Source organism: Vombatus ursinus, unplaced genomic scaffold (genome assembly GCF_900497805.2).
Source record: "Vombatus ursinus unplaced genomic scaffold, bare-nosed wombat genome assembly UNPS02011431.1, whole genome shotgun sequence".
NCBI classification, from domain to species: Eukaryota; Metazoa; Chordata; class Mammalia; order Diprotodontia; family Vombatidae; genus Vombatus; species Vombatus ursinus.
Genome location: NW_020951209.1, coordinates 4547744 through 4568693, shown reverse-complemented (window position 1 = coordinate 4568693; position 20950 = coordinate 4547744). Strand labels below are relative to the sequence as shown.

Below are 20950 nucleotides of genomic sequence, written 5' to 3'. Positions count from 1 at the left end.
GGGTAATAGCCCAGTCAGGCTTGGTATATGATAGATGACTCAAGAAACAGAAGTCCCTGAGGGCATAATGCTTCATAAAGACATAATATCATAGGTGTTCAAGCTGAGGGGAAAAGAAGGAAAAATCTGGAGCAACTCAAATGGTGAAAGTTATCCAGAAGTGTCAGTTTGGTGTGTTCATACCTGGCTAATAGAGGAAGTAAGGACCAAACCAAGAGTTCGAAATTAGAAAGACACAGGTCCTAAGTATTAGGATGATGGAGAATGTAGTGTGGCTCACAACATTCAGCCCGTCACCAGGCAGCAATGGTCATTGGCTCACTTTTCGTTTAAGGTGGAGGGAGGGGACTAATTGCAATTTGTACCTTGTTTTGGAATATTTATATAAAATAGAAAAGAAATCGATATCAAAAATATTCTCTCTCATCTTGCTCAGGAGCCCCCACTCAGGTTGGAGTTTTGAAAATTTTAAATAAACAGAGGGTCAGAACCACTGTCTCTTTCTCTTTCCATTGCCTTCCTGCCACTGTCCTTCACTGTTTAAATGCTCTCTGCTTATAAATAGTGAAAGATGCATACTGAAACATTTATGATCAATCACTTTTTTATCTAGCTGGCATCTGAACTAGTTAAATATAAATGTAAATAAACTTTAAATAACAGATAAGCTTTGGATTTAGTACATGCTTTCCTGTTGAAAGAAAATGAAGTATAGGCCAAAAAAAAAAAAAACCAAACACCACTATATCAGTTCAATCCAACAGATAATTTAGCATTGATTGGACATGTCTCTCACTCTTGCTTCAGAGGTCCCATCTTAATGTTAACCAAAGGCTTCTGGGATCCCCTGCTTTCTGACAATATGTTGAATGTTCCATGATTGCCCAGTACACTGCTGGAAGACTATGATATAGGATTCTGAAGGGCCCTCCTTGATCTCCATGCACCTCTTGGTGTTTCTGTTGATGATAGCTTCCCCCTGGATAGAAAAAGAACATAGGCATTATGATTGAAATACCCTGACTGCCCAGTCTTCTTCCTGCCCCACACCCCATTTTTCCTACCCAATGGTTGATCTTTTTGCTTTTTCTTATGCAGAAGCCCATTTCAATTTGGCTAAAAGGAGATCATTGATGATCTTACAGAGAAATTTCAGTAGGGTGCTAGGCAAAAGAAGGGAGGTGAACAAGTTGCTGATTATTAGGAGATAGAGGAAGCAGGCTAAGTTATTCATTTGAGAAGTTTGTCAATGAAAGGAAGGAGAGACTCACTTGGTTGTTGGAAAGGGTGGCTAATAGAGATGAACATATATAAAGACTGAAGAGAAAGAGTCAGAAGAGAGGGAGTGATTAAAGTTATCAGAGGAGAGAATGAGTCTGAGAAGCAGATCACTCAGAAATCAGGATAAGATGAGACTGAGAGCACAGGGGAGCCAACTTTAAATTTTTGAAAGCACATCTCCTTCTCTAAGAATGCAGAGGGAAATGAAGGCAGACAGATTGCATCAAAGTTGGGTTCGAACATGCCTCTTTGACGTTCATAGATAGGATTAAGGCCAATGATCTCTTTCCACCCCCAACTTTACCCCCATCCTCATTAAAACATGACTGTGACTGGGGTTGTGGGTACTGTCAGGGTCACTTGCCTTCGAGTGCTTTTTTGATCTGCTGATTCAAATGAAATCCTTTTTTTCCCTTTATATCTGACCAACTGATCCTAACTCCTCTCTTTGGATTTTGGATCTCTGGCTAGCAATCTAGCTCAATAGGATTTTGCCTTCAAAATATTTTTCGTCATCATTTCTTTCTTCCTATTTCTCCCCAAATCCTTTAATGTTTGCAAAGTGATTTACATATATTATACCACTTAAGCTTTACAATAACCTTGTGAGGTAGATATTATCCTTTGTTTTGTCTCCTTATCCCCATTTTACAGATAAGTAAACTGCGATTCAGAAGAACTAGGTGACCTGTTCATGGCTATATAGTCAGTGTATGCATTAAAGCAAGTTTAGCCAAATCTTTCTGACTTCAAGTCTAACTAATCCACTTGCTGACAATCTCATTGTTTTCCTTTAGAGACAGTCTAAGGTGTAGTTTTAAGACAATGATTTTGGAATCAGAAGACCTGAGTTCAAATGTGAGTTCTGCCCCTTGTGAGCAGTGTGATCTTGAATAAGTTACATGACCTTTCTGAACCTCAGATTCCATATCTACAAAATGGAGGCAATAACATTTTCTCTACCACTCTCACAAGATTTTATTGTGAAGAAAGTACTTTGTAAACCTGAAAGGGTTTTTGTATACCTGAGCTACAATTGCCACTTTGTGGCTAGATTATTGCCTTCTGATTGTCTGAGCTTTCCAACGCATATTTCACGTCACCACCACTAAATCTTCCTGGAGCACCACTTTCAAAATGTCAAAAGGGGAGTTTAGTCTTATCATACTAAGTCTAAACTCCTAAACCTGACATTCACAAAAATGAATCAGCAAAAAATCTCAATAGTTGAAACTCACCTGTTTAAAATCCCAAAATACATGCATCCCATTTTCAGCTGCTTCAGAGCATGACAGTAATTTTGGCGTTTCCCCTTCTCCAAGGTCCACCAGGCATCGGAAATAAGCACGCCATTTATCATACATCCTCCCCAGATACAGCTGTCCAGTCAGAGAATAAAATAAAATCTAAATAGGAGCAGAAGGACCTGTCAGAGATAGAGTTCTCAATGACACAATTCCATTCCAGACAAAGCTCATAGACCATTTCTCTCTCAGAGCTCCAAACCTATTTTTCTCCCTCCATTGTGTCAAAATTGCTAAATACCAGTATGAGTCATGAATTTCTAAATGCACAAGATAATCAACAAAGGAATTTAGCTATGCTGAGACATGCCACAAAAGTCCTATTCTACTTCCTTATTGTGGCATAGAATTCTTGAAGGCTATGACAATAGAGCATAAGCTCCAGAAGATTCTACCACAATTTTAGGTATCGTCCCAGCAAGATGGTCCTGTAGTCTGAGAACCACTGCAGTAGTACCATGGAGAGGCATGTTACTGATAGGCTTGTTACTAGGTGATAAATTCTTTGACTCTGACAATCCATGAAACAAAGAAAAAATACAGAACAGCCCTCTTTCCTGCGGGGCTTATTTCCCCTTCATAATGATAGTATCAGAATGACAAGAAAGGGGCATATTTTTTAGACCCTTTATAAACATTAATTTATCAATTGGCATTCTGTATATAAGCTCTTTGTCCAATAACCAAAACTCTACTAAAGCAGCTGAACCATATCAATCCAGAAGAAACAAAGAATTTGATGGAACTCTTGGTCACCTCCGCTTACAGAATTCATGATAAAACAAATTCAAAACAGACTACTAGGGAGATACAGTTTACACACACCCAAAGCATGATAGGGTAGAACAATTCTACAAATAACTTGACAAGTTGCTCTAAAATAAGTCATCATACTCATTGATACTGTCTTCAGCACAGAGGTAGGAAAAGGGGAGAGTGGTGGAAAGTTTATGTCAGAAAATAAATGTAACACATGAGCTCTGGGCTCAAGCTCTCAATCCCCACTTGAACTAGCCAGGCAGACCCTAAGGACAGACTGTTCCTTCTATCTAGGGTAATCTCAAGGTTTTTTGCCTAATACTGTCACTCACAGGTCCCCATCAGCTATGTTTCCCTCCAATATCAAACAACCAGTTAACATCTCCCCAATATCAATTAGCTTTTATGAAGGGATGTTTAACAAAAAAGACATAGCAAGAATTAAAGTACAAAGACCTTCCAAAGTGGGAGCATTCTGCCTTCTTCACACCCACTTAGTTCCTTGGGAATGTGGGCTCAGACAAAGTGGTGGTTGAAAAATACAAGATCACTTCTGGGGCTAGCCTTACTGATGGCTTGTAGTCATCTTGTAGCACATTCTATCCCCTACATACCTATTTGGTTTGGAGAAAGAGGACCCAAATTTAAAGGGGTTCTAAAATATTCCACTCTTCCAACTTGGGAGACACTTGGGATTCCCCTGGCCTGGGGAATTCTTTTTTCCCTTCTCAAAGTCCCCACAAAGTTCACTTCCAGATGCAGTATAATTGATAGAAGTATCACTCTTATTTTTAGGAACATGTTTTAGCTGCTGGATCAATTCACTTCTGGGCTATGTGAAATGAGGCACTCCTCAGGGAAAGAACCTCACCAAGTTTGACAGCTGCCAATAGATTCTGTAACTAACTTCTGTTACTTTGCCTCTGATAGTTCTTCTGATCTTTCAAAGCCTACAGGGTAGTGACTTGGTTCCATTTAATGATGGATCTCCTACAGAGATGGAAGAAATAGTAGTGTCATGTATCCATGGCTACATGGTGACCCCTCTTCCTACCCAGTTGCTTACATCAGTTTTTGCCTAGATCACCACAAAGGAAGAGAGAAATTTTGTTTATTCTAGACTTTTGTATGCACTCTCAAATCCAGCTCAGCAGCAAATTAAAAGGTTTTTTCCCCCATTATACAGTAAATCAGGAAACAGTTAGTAATTATCTGCACATGCTCTGAATCAAGAAAGGAAAGGTACCCTTAGTCTTGTATTTTCAGAAGCAGTCTCACTCAGCCTCCATATAGATAGAGCAACAGATAGAGCATGCTCTAAAGATTGGGCCCTCATTGGCCTACCCTCTTGTTACATTAAGAATCAGAATTAAGTAAAAGATATGCAAAGATTGTACATTTCTTTTTTTCTTTTCATTTTTTTTTCTTTTTAGTTTTCAACATTTACTTCCACAAGATTTTGAGTTCCAAATTTTCACCCCATTTCACCCCTCCCCCCACCCCAAGATGGCATGCATTCTGAATACCCCTTCCCCTAGTCTATTTTCCCTGCTATCTCTCCCCTGCTTCCCCTTCTATTTTCCTGTAGGGCAAGGTAAATTTCTGTACCTCATTTCCTGTATTTCTTATTTCCCAGTTGCATGTAAAAACATTTTTTTAAACATGTATTTTTAAAACTTTGGGCTCCAAATTTTCTCCTTTCCTCCCTCCCCACCCACCCTCATTGGAAAGGCAAGCTATACATGTGCAGTTATGCAAAACACTTCCATAGTAGACATGCTGTGAAAAACTAACTCTATTTCCCTTAATCCTATCCCGCCCCCCCCCCCTTATTCTATTCTTTCTTTTGACCCTGTCCCTCCTCAGAAGTATTTGCTTCTGATTACCCCCTTTCCCAATTTGCCCTCCTCTCTATCATCCCCCTACTCTCTTGTCTCCTTCCCCTCCTATTTTCCTGTAGGGTAAGACAGATTTCTATACCCAATTGAGTGTGTATGTCATTCCCTCCTCAAGTCAAATCCTATGAGAATAAGATTCACTCATTCCCTCTCACCTTCCTCCTTTTCCCCTCCACTGTAAGAGCCTTTTCTTTTCTGGGTTTTTTTTTTTGTGAGAAAATTTACCCCGTTCTACCTTTCCCTTTCTCCTTCTCCTAGTATAATCCCCTCTCACCCCTTAATTTTATGCTCCAGATATGACCCTTTCATCTTCAACTCTCCCTGTGCTCTCTATCTATCTATCTATCTATCTATCTATCTATCTATCTATACATACATATAATTTTTTCCCTCCAACTACCCTAACACTGACAAAGGTCTCATGAGTTACAAATATCATCTTTCCATGCAGGAATGTAAATAGTTCAACCTTAATAAGTTTCTTATGATCTCTCTTTCCTGTTTACCTCTTCATATTCCACTTGAGTCTTGTACTGGAAAGTCAAATTTTCTATTTAGCTCTGGTCTTTTCATTAAGAATGCTTGAAAGTCCTCTATTTCACTGAATGACCACTCTTTCCCCTGAAGAATTATACTCAGTTTTGCTGAGTAGGTGATTCTTGGTTGTAATCCTCTCTTCTTTGGTCTCCAGAATATTATATTCCATGCCTTGTGGTCCCTTAATGTAGAAACTGTTAAATCTTGTGTTATCCTGATTGTGTTTCCACAATACTTGAATTGTTTCTTTCTGGCTGCTTGTAATATTTTCTCCTTGACCTGGGAGCTCTGGAATTTGGCTACAATATTCCTAGGAGTTTTCCTTTGGGGATCTCTTTCAGGAGGAGATCGGTGGATTCTTTCAATTTCTATTTTGCCCTCTGGTTCTAAAATATCAGGGTAGTTTTCCTTGATCGTTTCTTGAAATATGATGTCTAGGCTCTTTTTTTGATCATGGCTTTCAGGTAGTCCAATAATTTTTAAATTATCTCTCCTGGATCAATTTTCCAGGTCAGTTGTTTTTCCAATGAGATATTTCACATTGTTTTCTAATTTTTCATTCTTTTGGATTTGTTTTACAGTGTCTTGATTTCTCATAAAGTCACTAGCTTCTAATTGCTCTATTCTAATTTTTAAGGAAGTATTTTCTTCAGTAATCTTTTGGACTTCCTTTTCCATTTGGCCAATTTTGCTTTTTAGGGCATTCTTCTCCTCATTGGCTTTTTGGACCTCTTTTGCCATTTGGGTTAGGCTATTTTTTAAGGTGTTATTTTCTTCAGTATTTTTTGGGTCTCCTTTAGCAAGCTGTTAACTTGCTTTTCATGATTTTCTTGCATCACTCTCATTTCTCTTCCCAGTTTTTCCTCTACTTCTCTTACTTGCTTCTCAAAATCCCTTTTGAGCTCTTCCAAGGCCTGGGACTGATTCATATTTTTCTTGGAAGTTTTGGATGTAGGAGCTTTGACTTTGTTGTCTTCTTCTGGTTATATGTTTTGATCTTCTTTGTCACCAAAGATAATATAGTCTGACTCTTTTTGCGCTGTTTGCTAATGATCCCAACAAATTACTTGAGTTTTAAACTCTTCGTTAAGGTAAGAGTCTGTTTCCAATGTGGAGAATACCGTCCCAAGCTTCGGGGGTTTGTACAGCTGTTTTCAGAGACACTTCTAGGGACCTGAAAAGTGTCAGTTCTTCCAAGGTGCTATGATAAGGGGTGAGGTGTTTCCTCTCCACCACCACAACAAGCTCTACCATTTTCTACCAATTTCTACCAATGTTTCTACCATTATCTTTTTCAGGGTATCTACTGCTTTATTAAAATTCTCTGCTTTCTGTTCTAAGCCATCAACGTATTTCTTAAGATATTCTTTAAGAGCTCCAATTTCAATTATATCTTTCTTTATTAAATTTTTCAAGTACTTTCAGTTTTATTTTACTTTGTTTTTGGACCAAACTTTTGATTTCATAGGTATAAGGATCTCCTGCTGAGGAAATTCCTTTTACTAATATAAGTTGACATTTGCAATGAAATTTACAATCTTAATGAGTTGCCCAAGCATAGGAAGGTAAAAAGTTCCTTCAGAATCACAGGGCCAGTTTGTGTTAGACATAGTGCTTGAGGCCAGGTCTTCTTCATTCTGAGGCTGGCAGTCTTGCTGTTGTCCCTATTTTATTTCTGGGGATACAGTTGTAGCTGCTGAAGTATTTTTAGCTTCCGGAGATTTCTTCTTTGATTCTTTTAAATTGTGTATTCATATTTTTTTCAGGGGGACAGGATGCTGATTTCGTTGGATTTATGGCTAATTTTTCCTCAGGATTTTTTTTCTAGTGATTCTTTCCTTTTACCTTTTTTGTTGTTCTTTTGCTTTATTTGGAAAATTTTTTTTTCTGTTTTTATGTGATGATTGGGAGCTGGACTTAAACACAATTACTCAATCAGCCATCTTCCTAAATCTACATCCTAATTAACTATATAGGATGTCTCAAATGTCTTAGTTCTCTTTTAAGTATTTAAAATGTTACTTAGACTTTTGGGACTTAAAGACTGGTTATTAATGCGGAAGTCATTTCAGAATCAACTGTTTGTGTGCAGTCAAGCCATCAATTTGTTAAATCAATGATCAAAGTCACTACCAAACTAGAAAGACAAGAATAAGAAGATATTAAGTGTAATTAAAATAACTCCTATTAGATCTACTTACTATTCAAAAATATATTGGTGCTGTAAAATGAGAAATAGAGAAAAGGTATTGACATCATCACCATTTTTACTACAAATAGTTTAACTGATTAAGCAGTTATTATAGGAAGAAGGTTGCAAAAATCTCAGAATTCATGCCAGTTAGCAAACACTTGACCCTTCCCACCACTCCTGATAAGCAGAGAAACCCGATGATGAAGAACAGCAATTTATAATATAAATTAAGCAGCAATGGAAATGGATGTCCCATAGACATCTTAAACTCAATATGTCCAAAACCGTTCTCATTATCTTCCCCCCTTTTGTGTCCTCCTTCCAAACTTCACTCTTACTATTGAAGGCACCACTATCCTCCCAATCCCATACATCAGAAAGAGAAGAACAGACCAAGTACACACAAAATAGTTGTATTCTGGAGAAGATACACTTCTGACATCACTAAGAAATTAACTTTTAAGATACCTAGAAGAGAAAATAGCACACAATTGGAGAAATTATGGAAATTATTATCAAAACAAGACAGTTGAAAGGGCATATCATTTCCATAAAGTTTTAAGAGAATGAACTATCACTGCATCTAGGGCATCTGATAAAAATATTAGAAAGGGATAGGTTTTCAGAACACATTTTCTACAGCAGATCTCATTTTTGCTTACACAACTGATTGAAAAGTACAGAGAATACCTGACCCTAGATTAATAACTTATTATTTGTTGATTATAAACAAGTATTTCACTTTGTGGAGCAAAACAGGACCTTGAAGAGTCTCCTACTACAAATGACTAACATGAATAGCATGAGATCACAAAAGATTGCTTGATAGGTGCAACTATGGAAATAATTTTGTTCAATGATTATCTAATGATCAATATCAAGTGAGGCACAACATAATTAACTATCTTGTGCAGTTTGGGTAGAAAGATTCTCTGTGGTTAAGTCCTCTAGGTCCTCCTAGTTGTGATAATGTAATTATGATTGCATGAATTAATCAATAAACACCCATTAAGAATATATAGTTAATGTTGGAGAAATTGTGGGAAGATGCATTTTTGGTGAAGCACAGCCATTTTGGAAAATAACTTGGAATTATGCAAATAAAGTAATAAAAATGTCCAAGCCCTTTGCTCTAGAGATTCCAATACTTGGTTATTCTCCAAAGAGATCACTAATGAGAATTAAGTCCCCAGATATACTAAAATATTTATAGCTGTATTTTTTATGAGAGAGTTAGAAATAAAGTAGTTGCCTATCAATTAGGGAATGGTTAAAAAATTCTGTTTCGTGAATATAATGGAATATGTAAGAAATGATGAATGTCATGCATTGAGGCAAACGTGGAAAAATCTACATGAAATAATGCAGAGGGCAATTAAGCAGAGCAAAGAAAACAATATATATAACTAACAGTGTAAATGGAAAGAACTACAGAAAACATCAAAAGTGAATGTTGTAAAATTGTAAAAAAACAAGCATGACTCAAAAGAAGAACTAGAAGAAGATATTCCCAATTTACTCCTTTGCTGAGATAGGAGGTCCACAAGTGTTGTGCTTTTCATATACTTTCAGACTTTTTCAATGTGTTGTTCAGTTATGCAGATTTTTTCCTCTTCTTTTTCTCTTTTTATTTAGTTTTTAAGAATACTATTTGTTACATGGGGCAGTTCTTTGTGAGTTGGGAAGGATATCTGAGAGAAACTTTAGTGATGTAAAAAATAAAAGATATCAATAAAACATTTTGTAAAAGTGTGTATATATACATATATACTATATATATGTGTGTGTGTATTTATGTATATATATATATATATATATATATCTACATATCAGGCACTATACTAGGTGCAGAAATGTAAAAGTGAGATAGTCCTTAACTTAAGGGGATTACAATTCTATTAAGGAGATATCAAGCAATAACAAGCATTTATTAAGTACCTAATAAATACAGTGCCAAACACTAGGGATATAGGGGATATATGTACCTTGAATAGGACCATTGATTTAGAGCTGGAAGTGACTTTAGAGGATATTGAGTCCAACTCCCTTATTTTACAGATGAGAAAATTGAGGTTCAGCTTAAAACAATTTGCCCACATAGCACAAGTAAGTGTCTAATAAACCTAGGTCTCCCTGATTCCAAGTCTGATGCTCTATTTACTGTGTCATGCTGCTATCCTGAAAAAAGACATTAATCTAGACAATCTATGGATCGAAAATGGGTGGAAAATGGCCATTGACCTGGTTAAGCTATGCAAGTAAATATTCTGACTATAGGGTGTATGGGGTGTTCAGAGACAACTAGCACCTCTGGAGTGAGGGCTTGCCAAGCCCTTTCAGGGCTCCCCATCTACTTTTGGTGTCCACCTGTCCCCCAACTCTCACCTGTGGCTCCAAGAAGCTGTAGCATGCACCATGGCCACACCCTGGTAAAATCATCTCAGCAGACAGGCTAAATCATGTTGAGAGTAACCAACAGACCTCAAACCCAGCACTGAGTTAAGGAGGGGGGGAAGGGTGTCTACCCCAAGCTTGTGAAGACTTTCCCCAGAAGAATGGGCAGATGAAAACAATTTGTTCCAATGGCCATGAAGGCGGCTAAGGCAGGGTCCGTGGAGTGTTCAAAGTTTGGTCAGACATTGAAGGCACCATGGTGCCTCCACTGCATCCTGGGCCATCCCCAGTTGTCCTGACTGAACTTCAATGACTCAGTTGATGACTTTGTGCAACTCTTTCTCACTTAAATCCAATTCACACACAAGTCAAGACATCACCCCATGACGTCATCAGGTCTCTTCAAAAACAAAGGACAAACAACCACTGACTATAGAGCTCACACATTAATGCAGACCTTGCAGATGAACAGTGAAATGGGGCCTGAATTGAATACAGGGGAGAGAGTAGACAAGATTATAGTTGGGAGGTTGCATGGGGCTTTCAGTAATCCCAAGCTGTCTCTGACTCATCTTTTTAGCAATCACATTCTTCTCTTGTTATATGGCAGAAAATCATAGAAAAGCACAATCTTTGAAGAATTTATATTGAGAGTGACCCAAAAAGCCAATATGTTACAACATATAGGCTGCAAATAGATTGCAATATATTTCCAAGGACAATATACTGCGAAGTGGTATAAAAGTTATCAACCAGGAAATGAGGAGCTATTATCCCTCTCACGAGATAGGGATAACAGAGGGCTAGCCTGAGTATTGAACTGATAGTTAGAAGACCTAGAAGAAGAAGGTTCTAGTATGTTGGCAGGTAGACTGTGGTGGATTTGTGGGAAGGCACAGACAAATATCTCACTGGATGATAAGGTACAGTTGGGTTGTAAATCTGTACATAGATCCATTGAGTATTCAGATGTATTTTGGGGACTAGAAAATATAGCAAAGGCTAAGACTCACTGCTTGGGCTAGAACTAATGATAGCAGTACATGCTGGAAAGAGTGTAGGTGGTATTGTATAATGGAAAGATCATTGACATAAGGAGATAGGTTGAAAATGCTCCCTCAGACATTTACTGGATGCCTTGCCAAGGACAAGTCACTTGGAAAACACTCAATCCCTTCATCTGCTGAATGGAGAAAATAACACCTATGATATTTAACTTATTTTGTTCATAGGACCTTAGATTTAGAGCTAGAAGTTAGGTTTTGTAAATCTTGAAGTGCTATGTAAATACCACTTTTTTAAAAAACAAAATGACTCAGCTCCAATTTTGCTTACCAACAAGGAAATGAAACTCAATGTAAGTAACGAGATAGAAAGATAGAACCTAGCTATCCTTAATGAATTCAAGGCACCTATGCTAGACAAGTTCTTTCGGCACCTCACGTGTACTCTCCCCACATGTCTGATTTACTGCCAAATATTTTCACTCAGTAGAATGATAGTGGCTCCCTATTCATGCAAATATGATTTCATATTTACCTCCTCCTATATTAATTTCTATTCTTGTGCTTTATAATGTATATAAGTACCAGCATAGTAGTTTCTTGTTTAGTTTCAGTCATTCAGTCATATCTAACTCTTCATGATTCCATGGACCATAGCATACCAGCACTGTCCATGGTTCAACAGGTAGCTCTTACAGCTTGTCTATATCATACTCCTCGGCTTCTCTACTCTAGCCTTTGAGTCACTCTCTTACCCACACCTCTTTTCCCTCTTGCTCTACTGTGAATGTGAAAGGGAACCCTCCAGCCATGGCTGGTGTCTGAGTGGAGCTGAGAAGGGGCTTTGTAAAGGTATTAGCTTCACCCTGAATATCTCCTCTTGGTTCCCCAATCTCCCAGATCTTCCTCTGTGGTAATGAGAATAAAGGTTACAAGAGGTAGAGGTAGAACAGGCTTTGTCTTATAATCACATATCTATCCAATGAGGATACCTGTGTTTCAGATCCATGGCAGTAAAACATGACTGGATTGGCATCTTGGGGAGGTCCTTGGTCAACACAGAGGTTTTCATTCAAAGAATTTTTCAGCTATTAAAGCAAAACACACAGCACTTCTTGTTAAAGGAGACTAAGAAAGGAAGAGAGATGATTTCTGCCCAAGGTTTATCTTCTCACACTGGTAAACATAATATCAGTGCCAGCTAAAAATAAAGAAATTTGGTGTCCTGGGTAGCAATTATTTAATTATATGTGAAAACTTCATGGTGATACTGCTGAATATTCCCTATATCATTGTAAGACAATACTGCCATCTGCTCTAGGCCCTAAAATTGGTTCTGGGAAGATGTGAAGGTTTAAGTTTTCTTGAATAGCCTGGTGAGCTGAGATAGATGTGGGTAGAGAGGGTGAGAAAGGAAGGGAAATTTTTAAAAGCATCTAGAGATCATGTGAGGGGAAGGACATTTGGGATATGAGATAAGGAGATGAAACTTAGGGAAGCATTATGGAAAAGGGGCCTGGGAAATGACATTTCATGCAAAACAGAATCCTGGTCAGAAAGAATTTCAGGTATATCAGAAATAAGTCATAGGTGTTTCTTGGACATGCAACACTATGGGACCATAGAACCTGCTTTCGTGTCATGGCAGCAATGAGGATGGTACATACCACTCCATAGGCAACAATGTCGGGAATAGGATTCAGAGATGGGTAAACATTTTTGAGGTGCCAGTCTAAACTTTTGCATTTAAGGTTTTTTCGAAGCTTTTTTCTGGAAGACACATCTCCATAGTTGATTCCATGGTTCTGGAAAAAAGACAAATTTTCTTTCATATTCACACACCTCAGAACCTATAATTTCCTTGTTTTGTTTTGGGTTGAGTCACTTGAGAAGGTAACTGGGTATGTGTCTCATGCCTTCTGGGTAATCTTTATATTTTTCACTTTTCCTGGGAGAGGCAGATTAATAGGCTAGTCTTTAACCCTGGAATCTATACACATCAACTTAGCATAGTGGACATGCGTCATGGAGGTTATTCTACACTTCCTTAACTCTTCTTTAAACTCTACAGTTCCTGGGCATTGCCTCAGTCAAATTGAGTCCTGTTAAAGACCTTAGCTTAAAAAGGTCAAGGTCTCTCACTGCATCTAGGGCTATCTCCAGTTATCCTGATCCATATCTCACCACTGGACCCAGTTGGCTCCAGAGGAGCAAGTGAGGTTGGTGACTTTGCACAGCCCTCCCTCACTTAAATCCAATTCACTTGCACGTCATGGCATCATTTCCTTGATGTTATGGTGTTCTTTGAGAATATAGGACAAACAACAATCCTCAACTGATGGCAAAGACTGCTTCCCAACAGGTCACAGAGAAAGAAAATGGGAAGATAAAATAAGATTAAAACCTATGTTGTCCAAACACTTTAAAAATCCTAAGATATTTATCCAGCAACATTACCAAGTCAATTCAGCTTGTTTTGACATCACAAAGAGGTAAAATAGAATGTCTTTGTAGAGAGGGCAGGTAGGGGGAGGTGGGTAGTACAGTGGATAGAGCACTGGGCCTGAAGTCATAAAGCCCTGATTTCAAATCCCACCTTAGACAGTAAGTTGTATGACCCTAGGCAAATCATTTAACCTCTATATGCCTTAGTTTCCTCAACTGCTAAATGGGGATACTAACAGCACTTATCTCCCAGGGTTGTTTTGAGGATAAAATGACATAATATTTGTAAAGCACCTGTATAGTCCCCAGCACATGATAAATGCTAGCTATTATTATATGGTGAAAACAAGAGATTTTCACATCTTCATATTATCCTATTGCATGCTAGGGTAAATGAAGAGATGAATTCTCACATTCAAATCACAGTAAATGAGTAATTGCTCAGGCTAGCCAAGGATCTCTTTCCTGTTTAATGCCTTGGAATGACTAGCAAAGCCCAGCTCCTTCCAGACACTATATTATGAATATTCTCCCCCATACCCCAATCACCACCAAACACATGTTAACCTATCACATGGTTCCCATCTAATTCTTTGATCTTTTTTCACACTCACTTTCAGGATCTATCTTCCACATTTATCCCATTGTCTCCTCTTCTGTCTACGGATCTACATTCCCTAGTACCCTGCATGTTACTTTTCTCTATGAAGAAACCTTAGCTAGCAGGTTGTCACACGTGATATGTGTACCCAAGCATAGGATAACTCATGTTAGTAACAGCTTCAGACACAAATGCTGCCCCTGTGCCATATTTTTCGACCTGAGTTTCTCACTGTCAGAAATATGTGATTGGACTACAACCATCCTTGCCAAATGGCTTGTCATGGCTCTTTGTATCATGCTCAGAACACAGAATCCTTAACTGCTTCAATGAAATTGATCAACAGTTGGGGTTGGGGGGAAGCGGTAATGGTGGAAGGAACTTAACTAGTAACCCTGCGGTTGGGTTTGCATCTCCCCCTTTGTCCTTTTATTCCCCCTTCCCTTCTGCTTATCCTTGTCGAGCTTGGGGTCCTTGACAGATTACCTCCAGAGGCACATTCCAAGAGAAGTAGACCGTGTATTTGTATTCATCCATCCAGACTTCAGCCACACGAAGAGCATTGCGTTTCATGAATAACTTCAGATTCGAGGCATAGGGCTTGGTGGCTCGCTCTAGGTGAGCAATCCGGGAGCAGGGTAAGATTTCAATCTTCCCCCCACACTGCCACACCTGCATCCAAGAGAAAACCACACATGCATGCCACCAAATTCCATTCAATTGACTCACAGGCTACCTTTTAGAATTAGTTTTGAAAAATGTAAATTTGGTTATCCCACTTCCACCTTCTTCCCCTCGAGTCTATAAAGCTACCTTCTTTATTCATAAAGTTTCTGAAATCCTAGCTTTTCCATAAAGTTTTCTCTCATTGCTCAGAAGAGAAGTTGCTGCTTCCCTCTTCCCTGCTTCCCACAGTACAGAGGCACTCTGAGGAAAATTACATAGGAAACATCTTGACTGGGTCCAGAGCCATAGCTAAAATTTTCTCCCATAGTGCTAAGATTGAGGGTTGGGTAGGATAAAAGGGAGAAGTGCTTTATTGATGCTATGGACCTCTGAACTATTATTCCTGTTCTGGAGACCATGCCCCCATAACACCATTTCCCCCCATATGCAAGGTCCCCTGTCTATGATGCATTTCTCCTTCTGGAGGTCATCAACCTTGACCAGTCAGTCAGTAAATATTTATCAAGTGCCTACTATGTACTAGACTCTGTGTATGCACTAGACTATTTATACCAGAACTCAATAAAGGATCCTCTGCTTTGAATCTGCCCCAGAAGCCAAAATTCCTAGGGTTTTACTCTTGTTCTAGAGAGAAGGCCATAGAACCATTAAGAACAGTCCAGCTTCTCTGCTTGATTTCAACTCCACCATCTTCATCATGCCTCTCAACATGATAAACTTGTCACCAGGAAATTCATCATTGAGATTCCTTCAGCTTTAGTAATTATGCCTCATGAGTACCCCCAGTTGCTTCTGCTCTTCTGATAGGAGGTCTATGGATCATAAAACTCCTCCTAAAACCTCTCTTGATTGAGGACTAAGAATCCCAGACATCTCTTCATATTGCTTTTCAACTCCACCACTATCATTGTTCCAGATACTCTCTGGGACCCCATTCCTTTTGGCTTCCTTTTGAGTATGATCTTCCCCCATTAGATTGCAAGCTCCTTGAGGGCAAGGATAGTATTTCTTTTTTCTTATTTGTATCCCCAGAGCTTGGCAAAGTGTCTGCCACATAGTACATGCTTAATAAATATTTGTCATATTATTTATTATATTGCAGTCTTCTGAAGGCAGAGATGATAGACTGTAGATTTCTCTATATTTCCCTTAGGCAAGAGAGGAAGAAAAAAAGATCCTTCATGTAAATTGAATTGAGACAAAGACTCAGAAGTTAAAGGGAGAGGGGCAGTTGGTATATAAAATCTAAGTTAAATCAGATCCTTTTTATTGTTGTTGATCAGTTATTTGCTTGTATCCAACTCTTCATGACCCCATTTGGGGTTTTCTTGGCAAAGATGTTATTGTTCAGATCCATTTTATTTAGTTTTTATTTACTGTATTATCAAAATCATATCCCAGTCTTGTGTTTGTTTAGATAAGTATGGAAAAAGTGTTAAACTCAAATGCTACACTGGATTGTGTTACAACTCAATAAAAGCTTGTTCACTTCCTCACTGGCAAGTCATACCACCAACACCTCTCAACATGTAGCCTGGCTCCCATTCACCCCAGTTTTCTCTGTTTTACTAGTATGACATGATGGCTAGATTCTTGCACTTAGATTAAAGCATGCTAGGTTTCAAATACTGTCTCTGATAGTTAGTTGAGAGATTATAAGCAAATCACTTAACCTCTCTGAGTCTCAGTTTCCTCATCTGTAAAATGGGGTTAATAATATCCCTAGAGTCCACCTTATAGGATTGTTGTAAGACTTAAATAAGATAGTGTGTGTAAAACGCCTCACAAACCTGAATAAATATTGGCTATTATTATCATCATCATTTTAAGCAAGCTGTCATACTTGTGTTTTCTAGCTGAAGGTCTCTACACCAAGAGTGGAGTACCCTAGACTTTAGATAACTTGAAGACAAATATTCAGGGAGTACTGTGAGGCCTATACTTTTCTTTCAGGGAGAAGAGACAAAAGAACAAGTCAGAAACCTCATCTCCCTCCCTACCACGTGGGATTATAATGCTAGATTTCACTAATCCCTGAAAACTTCACCCCCCAAAAGTCCTGCCTGTTTCCCAGAGTTCTATCCAGTGGCCTGGCAACATGGGCATTTAAGCCTCACCATGGACAGGAGTCCAACCTTGCCCAATGATTCCCATCACTTAAACTGGAAAGGGAATAGAAATCTACCCGCAGGGCCAGCTCCACATTCTCTCCTCCGTAGATCATCATTCCAGCATCCAGGGACCCAGTCTTTCTCAAAAACAACCTGTTTGCAGCAAAGATGCCTATGATAGAAGGACTCCTGTAAGAAGACACAGCAGAGAAGTCACCACCTCCTCTACTGAGGAGTAGAAAGGTTTGGATTTGGGAATGGAAGTAGGGAATAGACATGGGACCATAAAAATGTGGAGAATTGGGAAGGAAGGTTCAGCCTGAAGAGACATTCCAGAGATCATTAAAAATAGAATTTAATTGATTTAAAAAAACTGAGAGAAGGTGCTACAAATACGAGATGTTACATTCACTGTCAAAGGAGGTCACTGTGTTATTAATTTTAGTTAAATATTTTACTTTGTTCTAATCTTTTATGAGAGATTTCTCATGTAGTAGGAGTAATCAAAAATCTCTTTAAAAACTTTTGCTTAACCCCCCCCAAAATAAATCAATAAAATTTTTAAAAAACAGAAGCATTTAGGTCCTGTTTCAAGTCAGAAGAATGGATTTTACAAAACCTCTGAAGTCCCCTGGTAACCTGAAGAACCAATGGTTTTCTGTTCAGATTGGGCTTGCTATATTGGGTCTCTAATACTAAGCAAATTCTGATGAGAAAGGGAAAAAAACCCTAATTGATCATTTCTGCCTCCCATTTGTAAGAATTCAAGTTTCTGAGTGCAGTTTTTCCTTTTCCAAGCTTTCCAAACTTACTTCACAGGTGCAGTGTCATCATTCAGGAAATGCCAGTCCATTGGCATATAATCAATGAGGCACCAGAGTTCCCAGTCAAAACCAATGGGAGATATTGAATATCGAATAACTTTTAAGGTATCATAAGAAATTCCATCCAACATTGGTGATACAATCACAGTGTGGTCTTCCTGGATCCGAGCTAAGATGGGTTCTGCCCTAACACAGTGAGTGAGTGCGAGAGAGAGAGAGACAGAGAGACAGAGAGACAGAGAGAAAATATAGAAATGTCAGTAGAGTCCAAAGAAAGGTAAACCAAATACCTTCCACATTCACTCTCACCTTTTGTGTCTTTTCCCACCTGTGAGTAAAAAAGGACATACTGACCAATTCACAACTACATGTCTAGGTGGCTCAGGAGCTGCTGGGGTAAAACCAATAGTCTGGGTCAGAAATAGGGTATGCCTAGAAAGTCTTCTTCTTCAACACTTGAGGGGCAGCAATCTCAGGATGAATCTTGCTCCAGCGATCCAGAGGGATGCATGGTAGTTCCAGGATAATCTGTAAGAGCCCTGAGCTATTCCTGTAGGAATTTACAATTCAGTACAGAGAAACAAAGTATGGACTATGAATATTATCCCTATTTGATAGCCTGGGACAAAGGCAGGAGGAGAGCAAACTTACTGCTGCTAGAGGCAGAGGAAAGATTGGGGGCCAGATGTCCTTGTGCTATGGAAAGTATCATGTGGAAGTTACGATCTGGTAAAGATCACTCTTACACTGGATGAAAAGGTTCACCCATTTCTGTGTCCACATTTTCCAACTGACATGCCTTGGACAGTTGTTTCCCCATGAACTTTTAATCAGGAGACCTAAGTTGGACTCCTATCTTTAACACAATGTAGCTGTGTAAACATAAAAACATTTAATCTTATTCAGCCTCAGTTTCCTCTTTTTATAAGACTATCCTTGTTAAACCTTGCAGCATTGTCATGAGAAAAGTGCTTTGTAAACCATAAAGTGTTATATAAATGTGAGTATCTATCTATCTGTCTGTCTGTCTCTTTGTCTATCTATACACACATATATGTGTATATGTGTGTGTGTGTGTGTGTGTGTGTGTGTAGATACAGATACAGATCCTTTACTCTTGAGGACATGCTTGCTATATAATATTTCAATCTGAAAGAATCTTGGAGAAAACTTCACCCAACCTTTTATTTAACAAATGAGAAAACTGATTTCCAGAAAAGTTAGGTTACTCCTAAGGCCACAAGGACAGGTAGTAGCAGATTTAGGAATAAAAGTAAGGTCTCTCTTTAAGCCCAGGGCTTTCCACACAACACCATTCTGTCTACCTTGGATGATCAAAATCCAAGAAATAAGTGCTCTCTTCTCCTTTGGCTTTCCTATTACCTTGTCCATCTCTACTCCTCATTTCTTGGACTATGGAGGGTTCAACAACTCACTGCCTTTCTTCAGGTGGATAACAACTCAATTAAACCTTACCATCCAGTGTTCACTTCCACATGAGCATCCAAAATGGCGACCACATCTGCTGTGGCAGCTTGATAGCCAGACAAGCGGGCCTGAGTAAGCCCTCTCCTCCTGGTATGATGTATTAGTTTCAGTAGCTTGGGGTACTTCTTGTTGTAAAGCTGGATCTGTTTATCCAAATCCCTCTTGAGTTCCTCTGCCAATAAAGCACAATTTTTGCTGAATTCTAGGACCAATATTTGATATGATTCAGAAACTTCCACATTATCAAGTAACCTTAGATAGACTTCCAGAGTGTGGAGGGCATGTACTCATGATACTAAACCATTAGGCAGTTTCTCCTGTTACACCATGTCTACCCTGACAAAGGGACAACTGTGTTATTGTACTCTGGGGTAATTTACTCTCTTATTATTCAGTTTTTTGGCCCTGAACACGTCTGAATGGGCTCAATTTGTATTCTATCCCCCTGCCAATAATTCTCATTCATTCCTGCTTCAAAGGGAAAGAAGTGTGTCCAAGTCTCCTATTATGAATTTAGATTGGGGGGATAGATTATGAGTTGATCTCAGAAACTGGAAATGTAGGATCATAGATAGGGTCTTGTTTAGTGGCCCTTGTCAGACTCAGGTTCAAATCATGGGAATATTACTGGTAAATCAACTATTTGACTTACCTGACCCAGGGCAAATCTCTTGACCTCTCTAAGCCTCACTTCTCTCATTTGTAAAATTGGGAAAATAATAGCAGCTACATGTATAAAATACTTTGCAAAATTTAAAGTACTCTATATATTTAACTGTGACAGGTGAAATCTGCAAAAACTGAAGAAACAAAGATTCGAACTTCCAAGCATATCAATTCCAAGCAAGCATTCCAAATGCATAACAAATTGGGACCAGGCCTCCTCAGCTTGGCACTGGATCACAAATACAAGGGAAGACAGATTTTTTTTTTGTATTGGAAGCAAATAATTAACAGATTATAAACTAGGATACAAGACTACTGTTGTTCAGTTGTTTTAGTCGTGTTGGACTCTTTGTGACCCCATTTGGGGTTATCTTGGCAAAGATGCTGGAGTGGTTTGCCATTTCTTTGGGTTTAAGTGACTTCCCCAGGGTCACACAATTAGTATGTGTCTGATGCCAGATTTGAACTCAAGAAGATGAGTCATCCTGACTTCAGGCCTGGCACTCTATTTACTGCACCACCTAGTTGTCTATAAAATTAGGTAATCTGATTTCTAATTGGCTGAAAGATTAGGGACTTTCCAAGTCAGGAGGGGGGAAAGTGAGCAGATGAATTCCCCCAGATGTGAAACAGAATGTCACTCAATTCCCACAATTAGCAAGCAGGTGAAATTTACAAGAAAATGAAACTTAGGTCTAAAAATGGAATCAGTTTTACCAGATGGAGTCAATTTGTTCACACAATTCTCTCAATTTCC

At 38.7% G+C, this 20950-nt stretch overlaps 1 protein-coding gene across 1 annotated transcript in view; it reads right to left on the bottom strand.

Annotated features, from left to right (window-relative positions):
• Nucleotides 1–747: 747 nt before the first annotated feature.
• LOC114038898 (probable polypeptide N-acetylgalactosaminyltransferase 8) overlaps nucleotides 748–20950 on the bottom strand; it is a 32665-nt gene continuing 12462 nt past the window's right edge. Inside the window, exons 3-10 of the mRNA XM_027856411.1 lie at nucleotides 19516–19699; nucleotides 18028–18225; nucleotides 17290–17404; nucleotides 14904–15089; nucleotides 13039–13176; nucleotides 12364–12459; nucleotides 2520–2687; nucleotides 748–979 (exon numbers count right to left, since the gene is read on the bottom strand). Coding sequence (XP_027712212.1) covers nucleotides 824–979; nucleotides 2520–2687; nucleotides 12364–12459; nucleotides 13039–13176; nucleotides 14904–15089; nucleotides 17290–17404; nucleotides 18028–18225; nucleotides 19516–19699 — 1241 coding nt within the window. The 3' untranslated portion in view covers nucleotides 748–823. The remainder of the gene's footprint in view (nucleotides 980–2519; nucleotides 2688–12363; nucleotides 12460–13038; nucleotides 13177–14903; nucleotides 15090–17289; nucleotides 17405–18027; nucleotides 18226–19515; nucleotides 19700–20950) is intronic.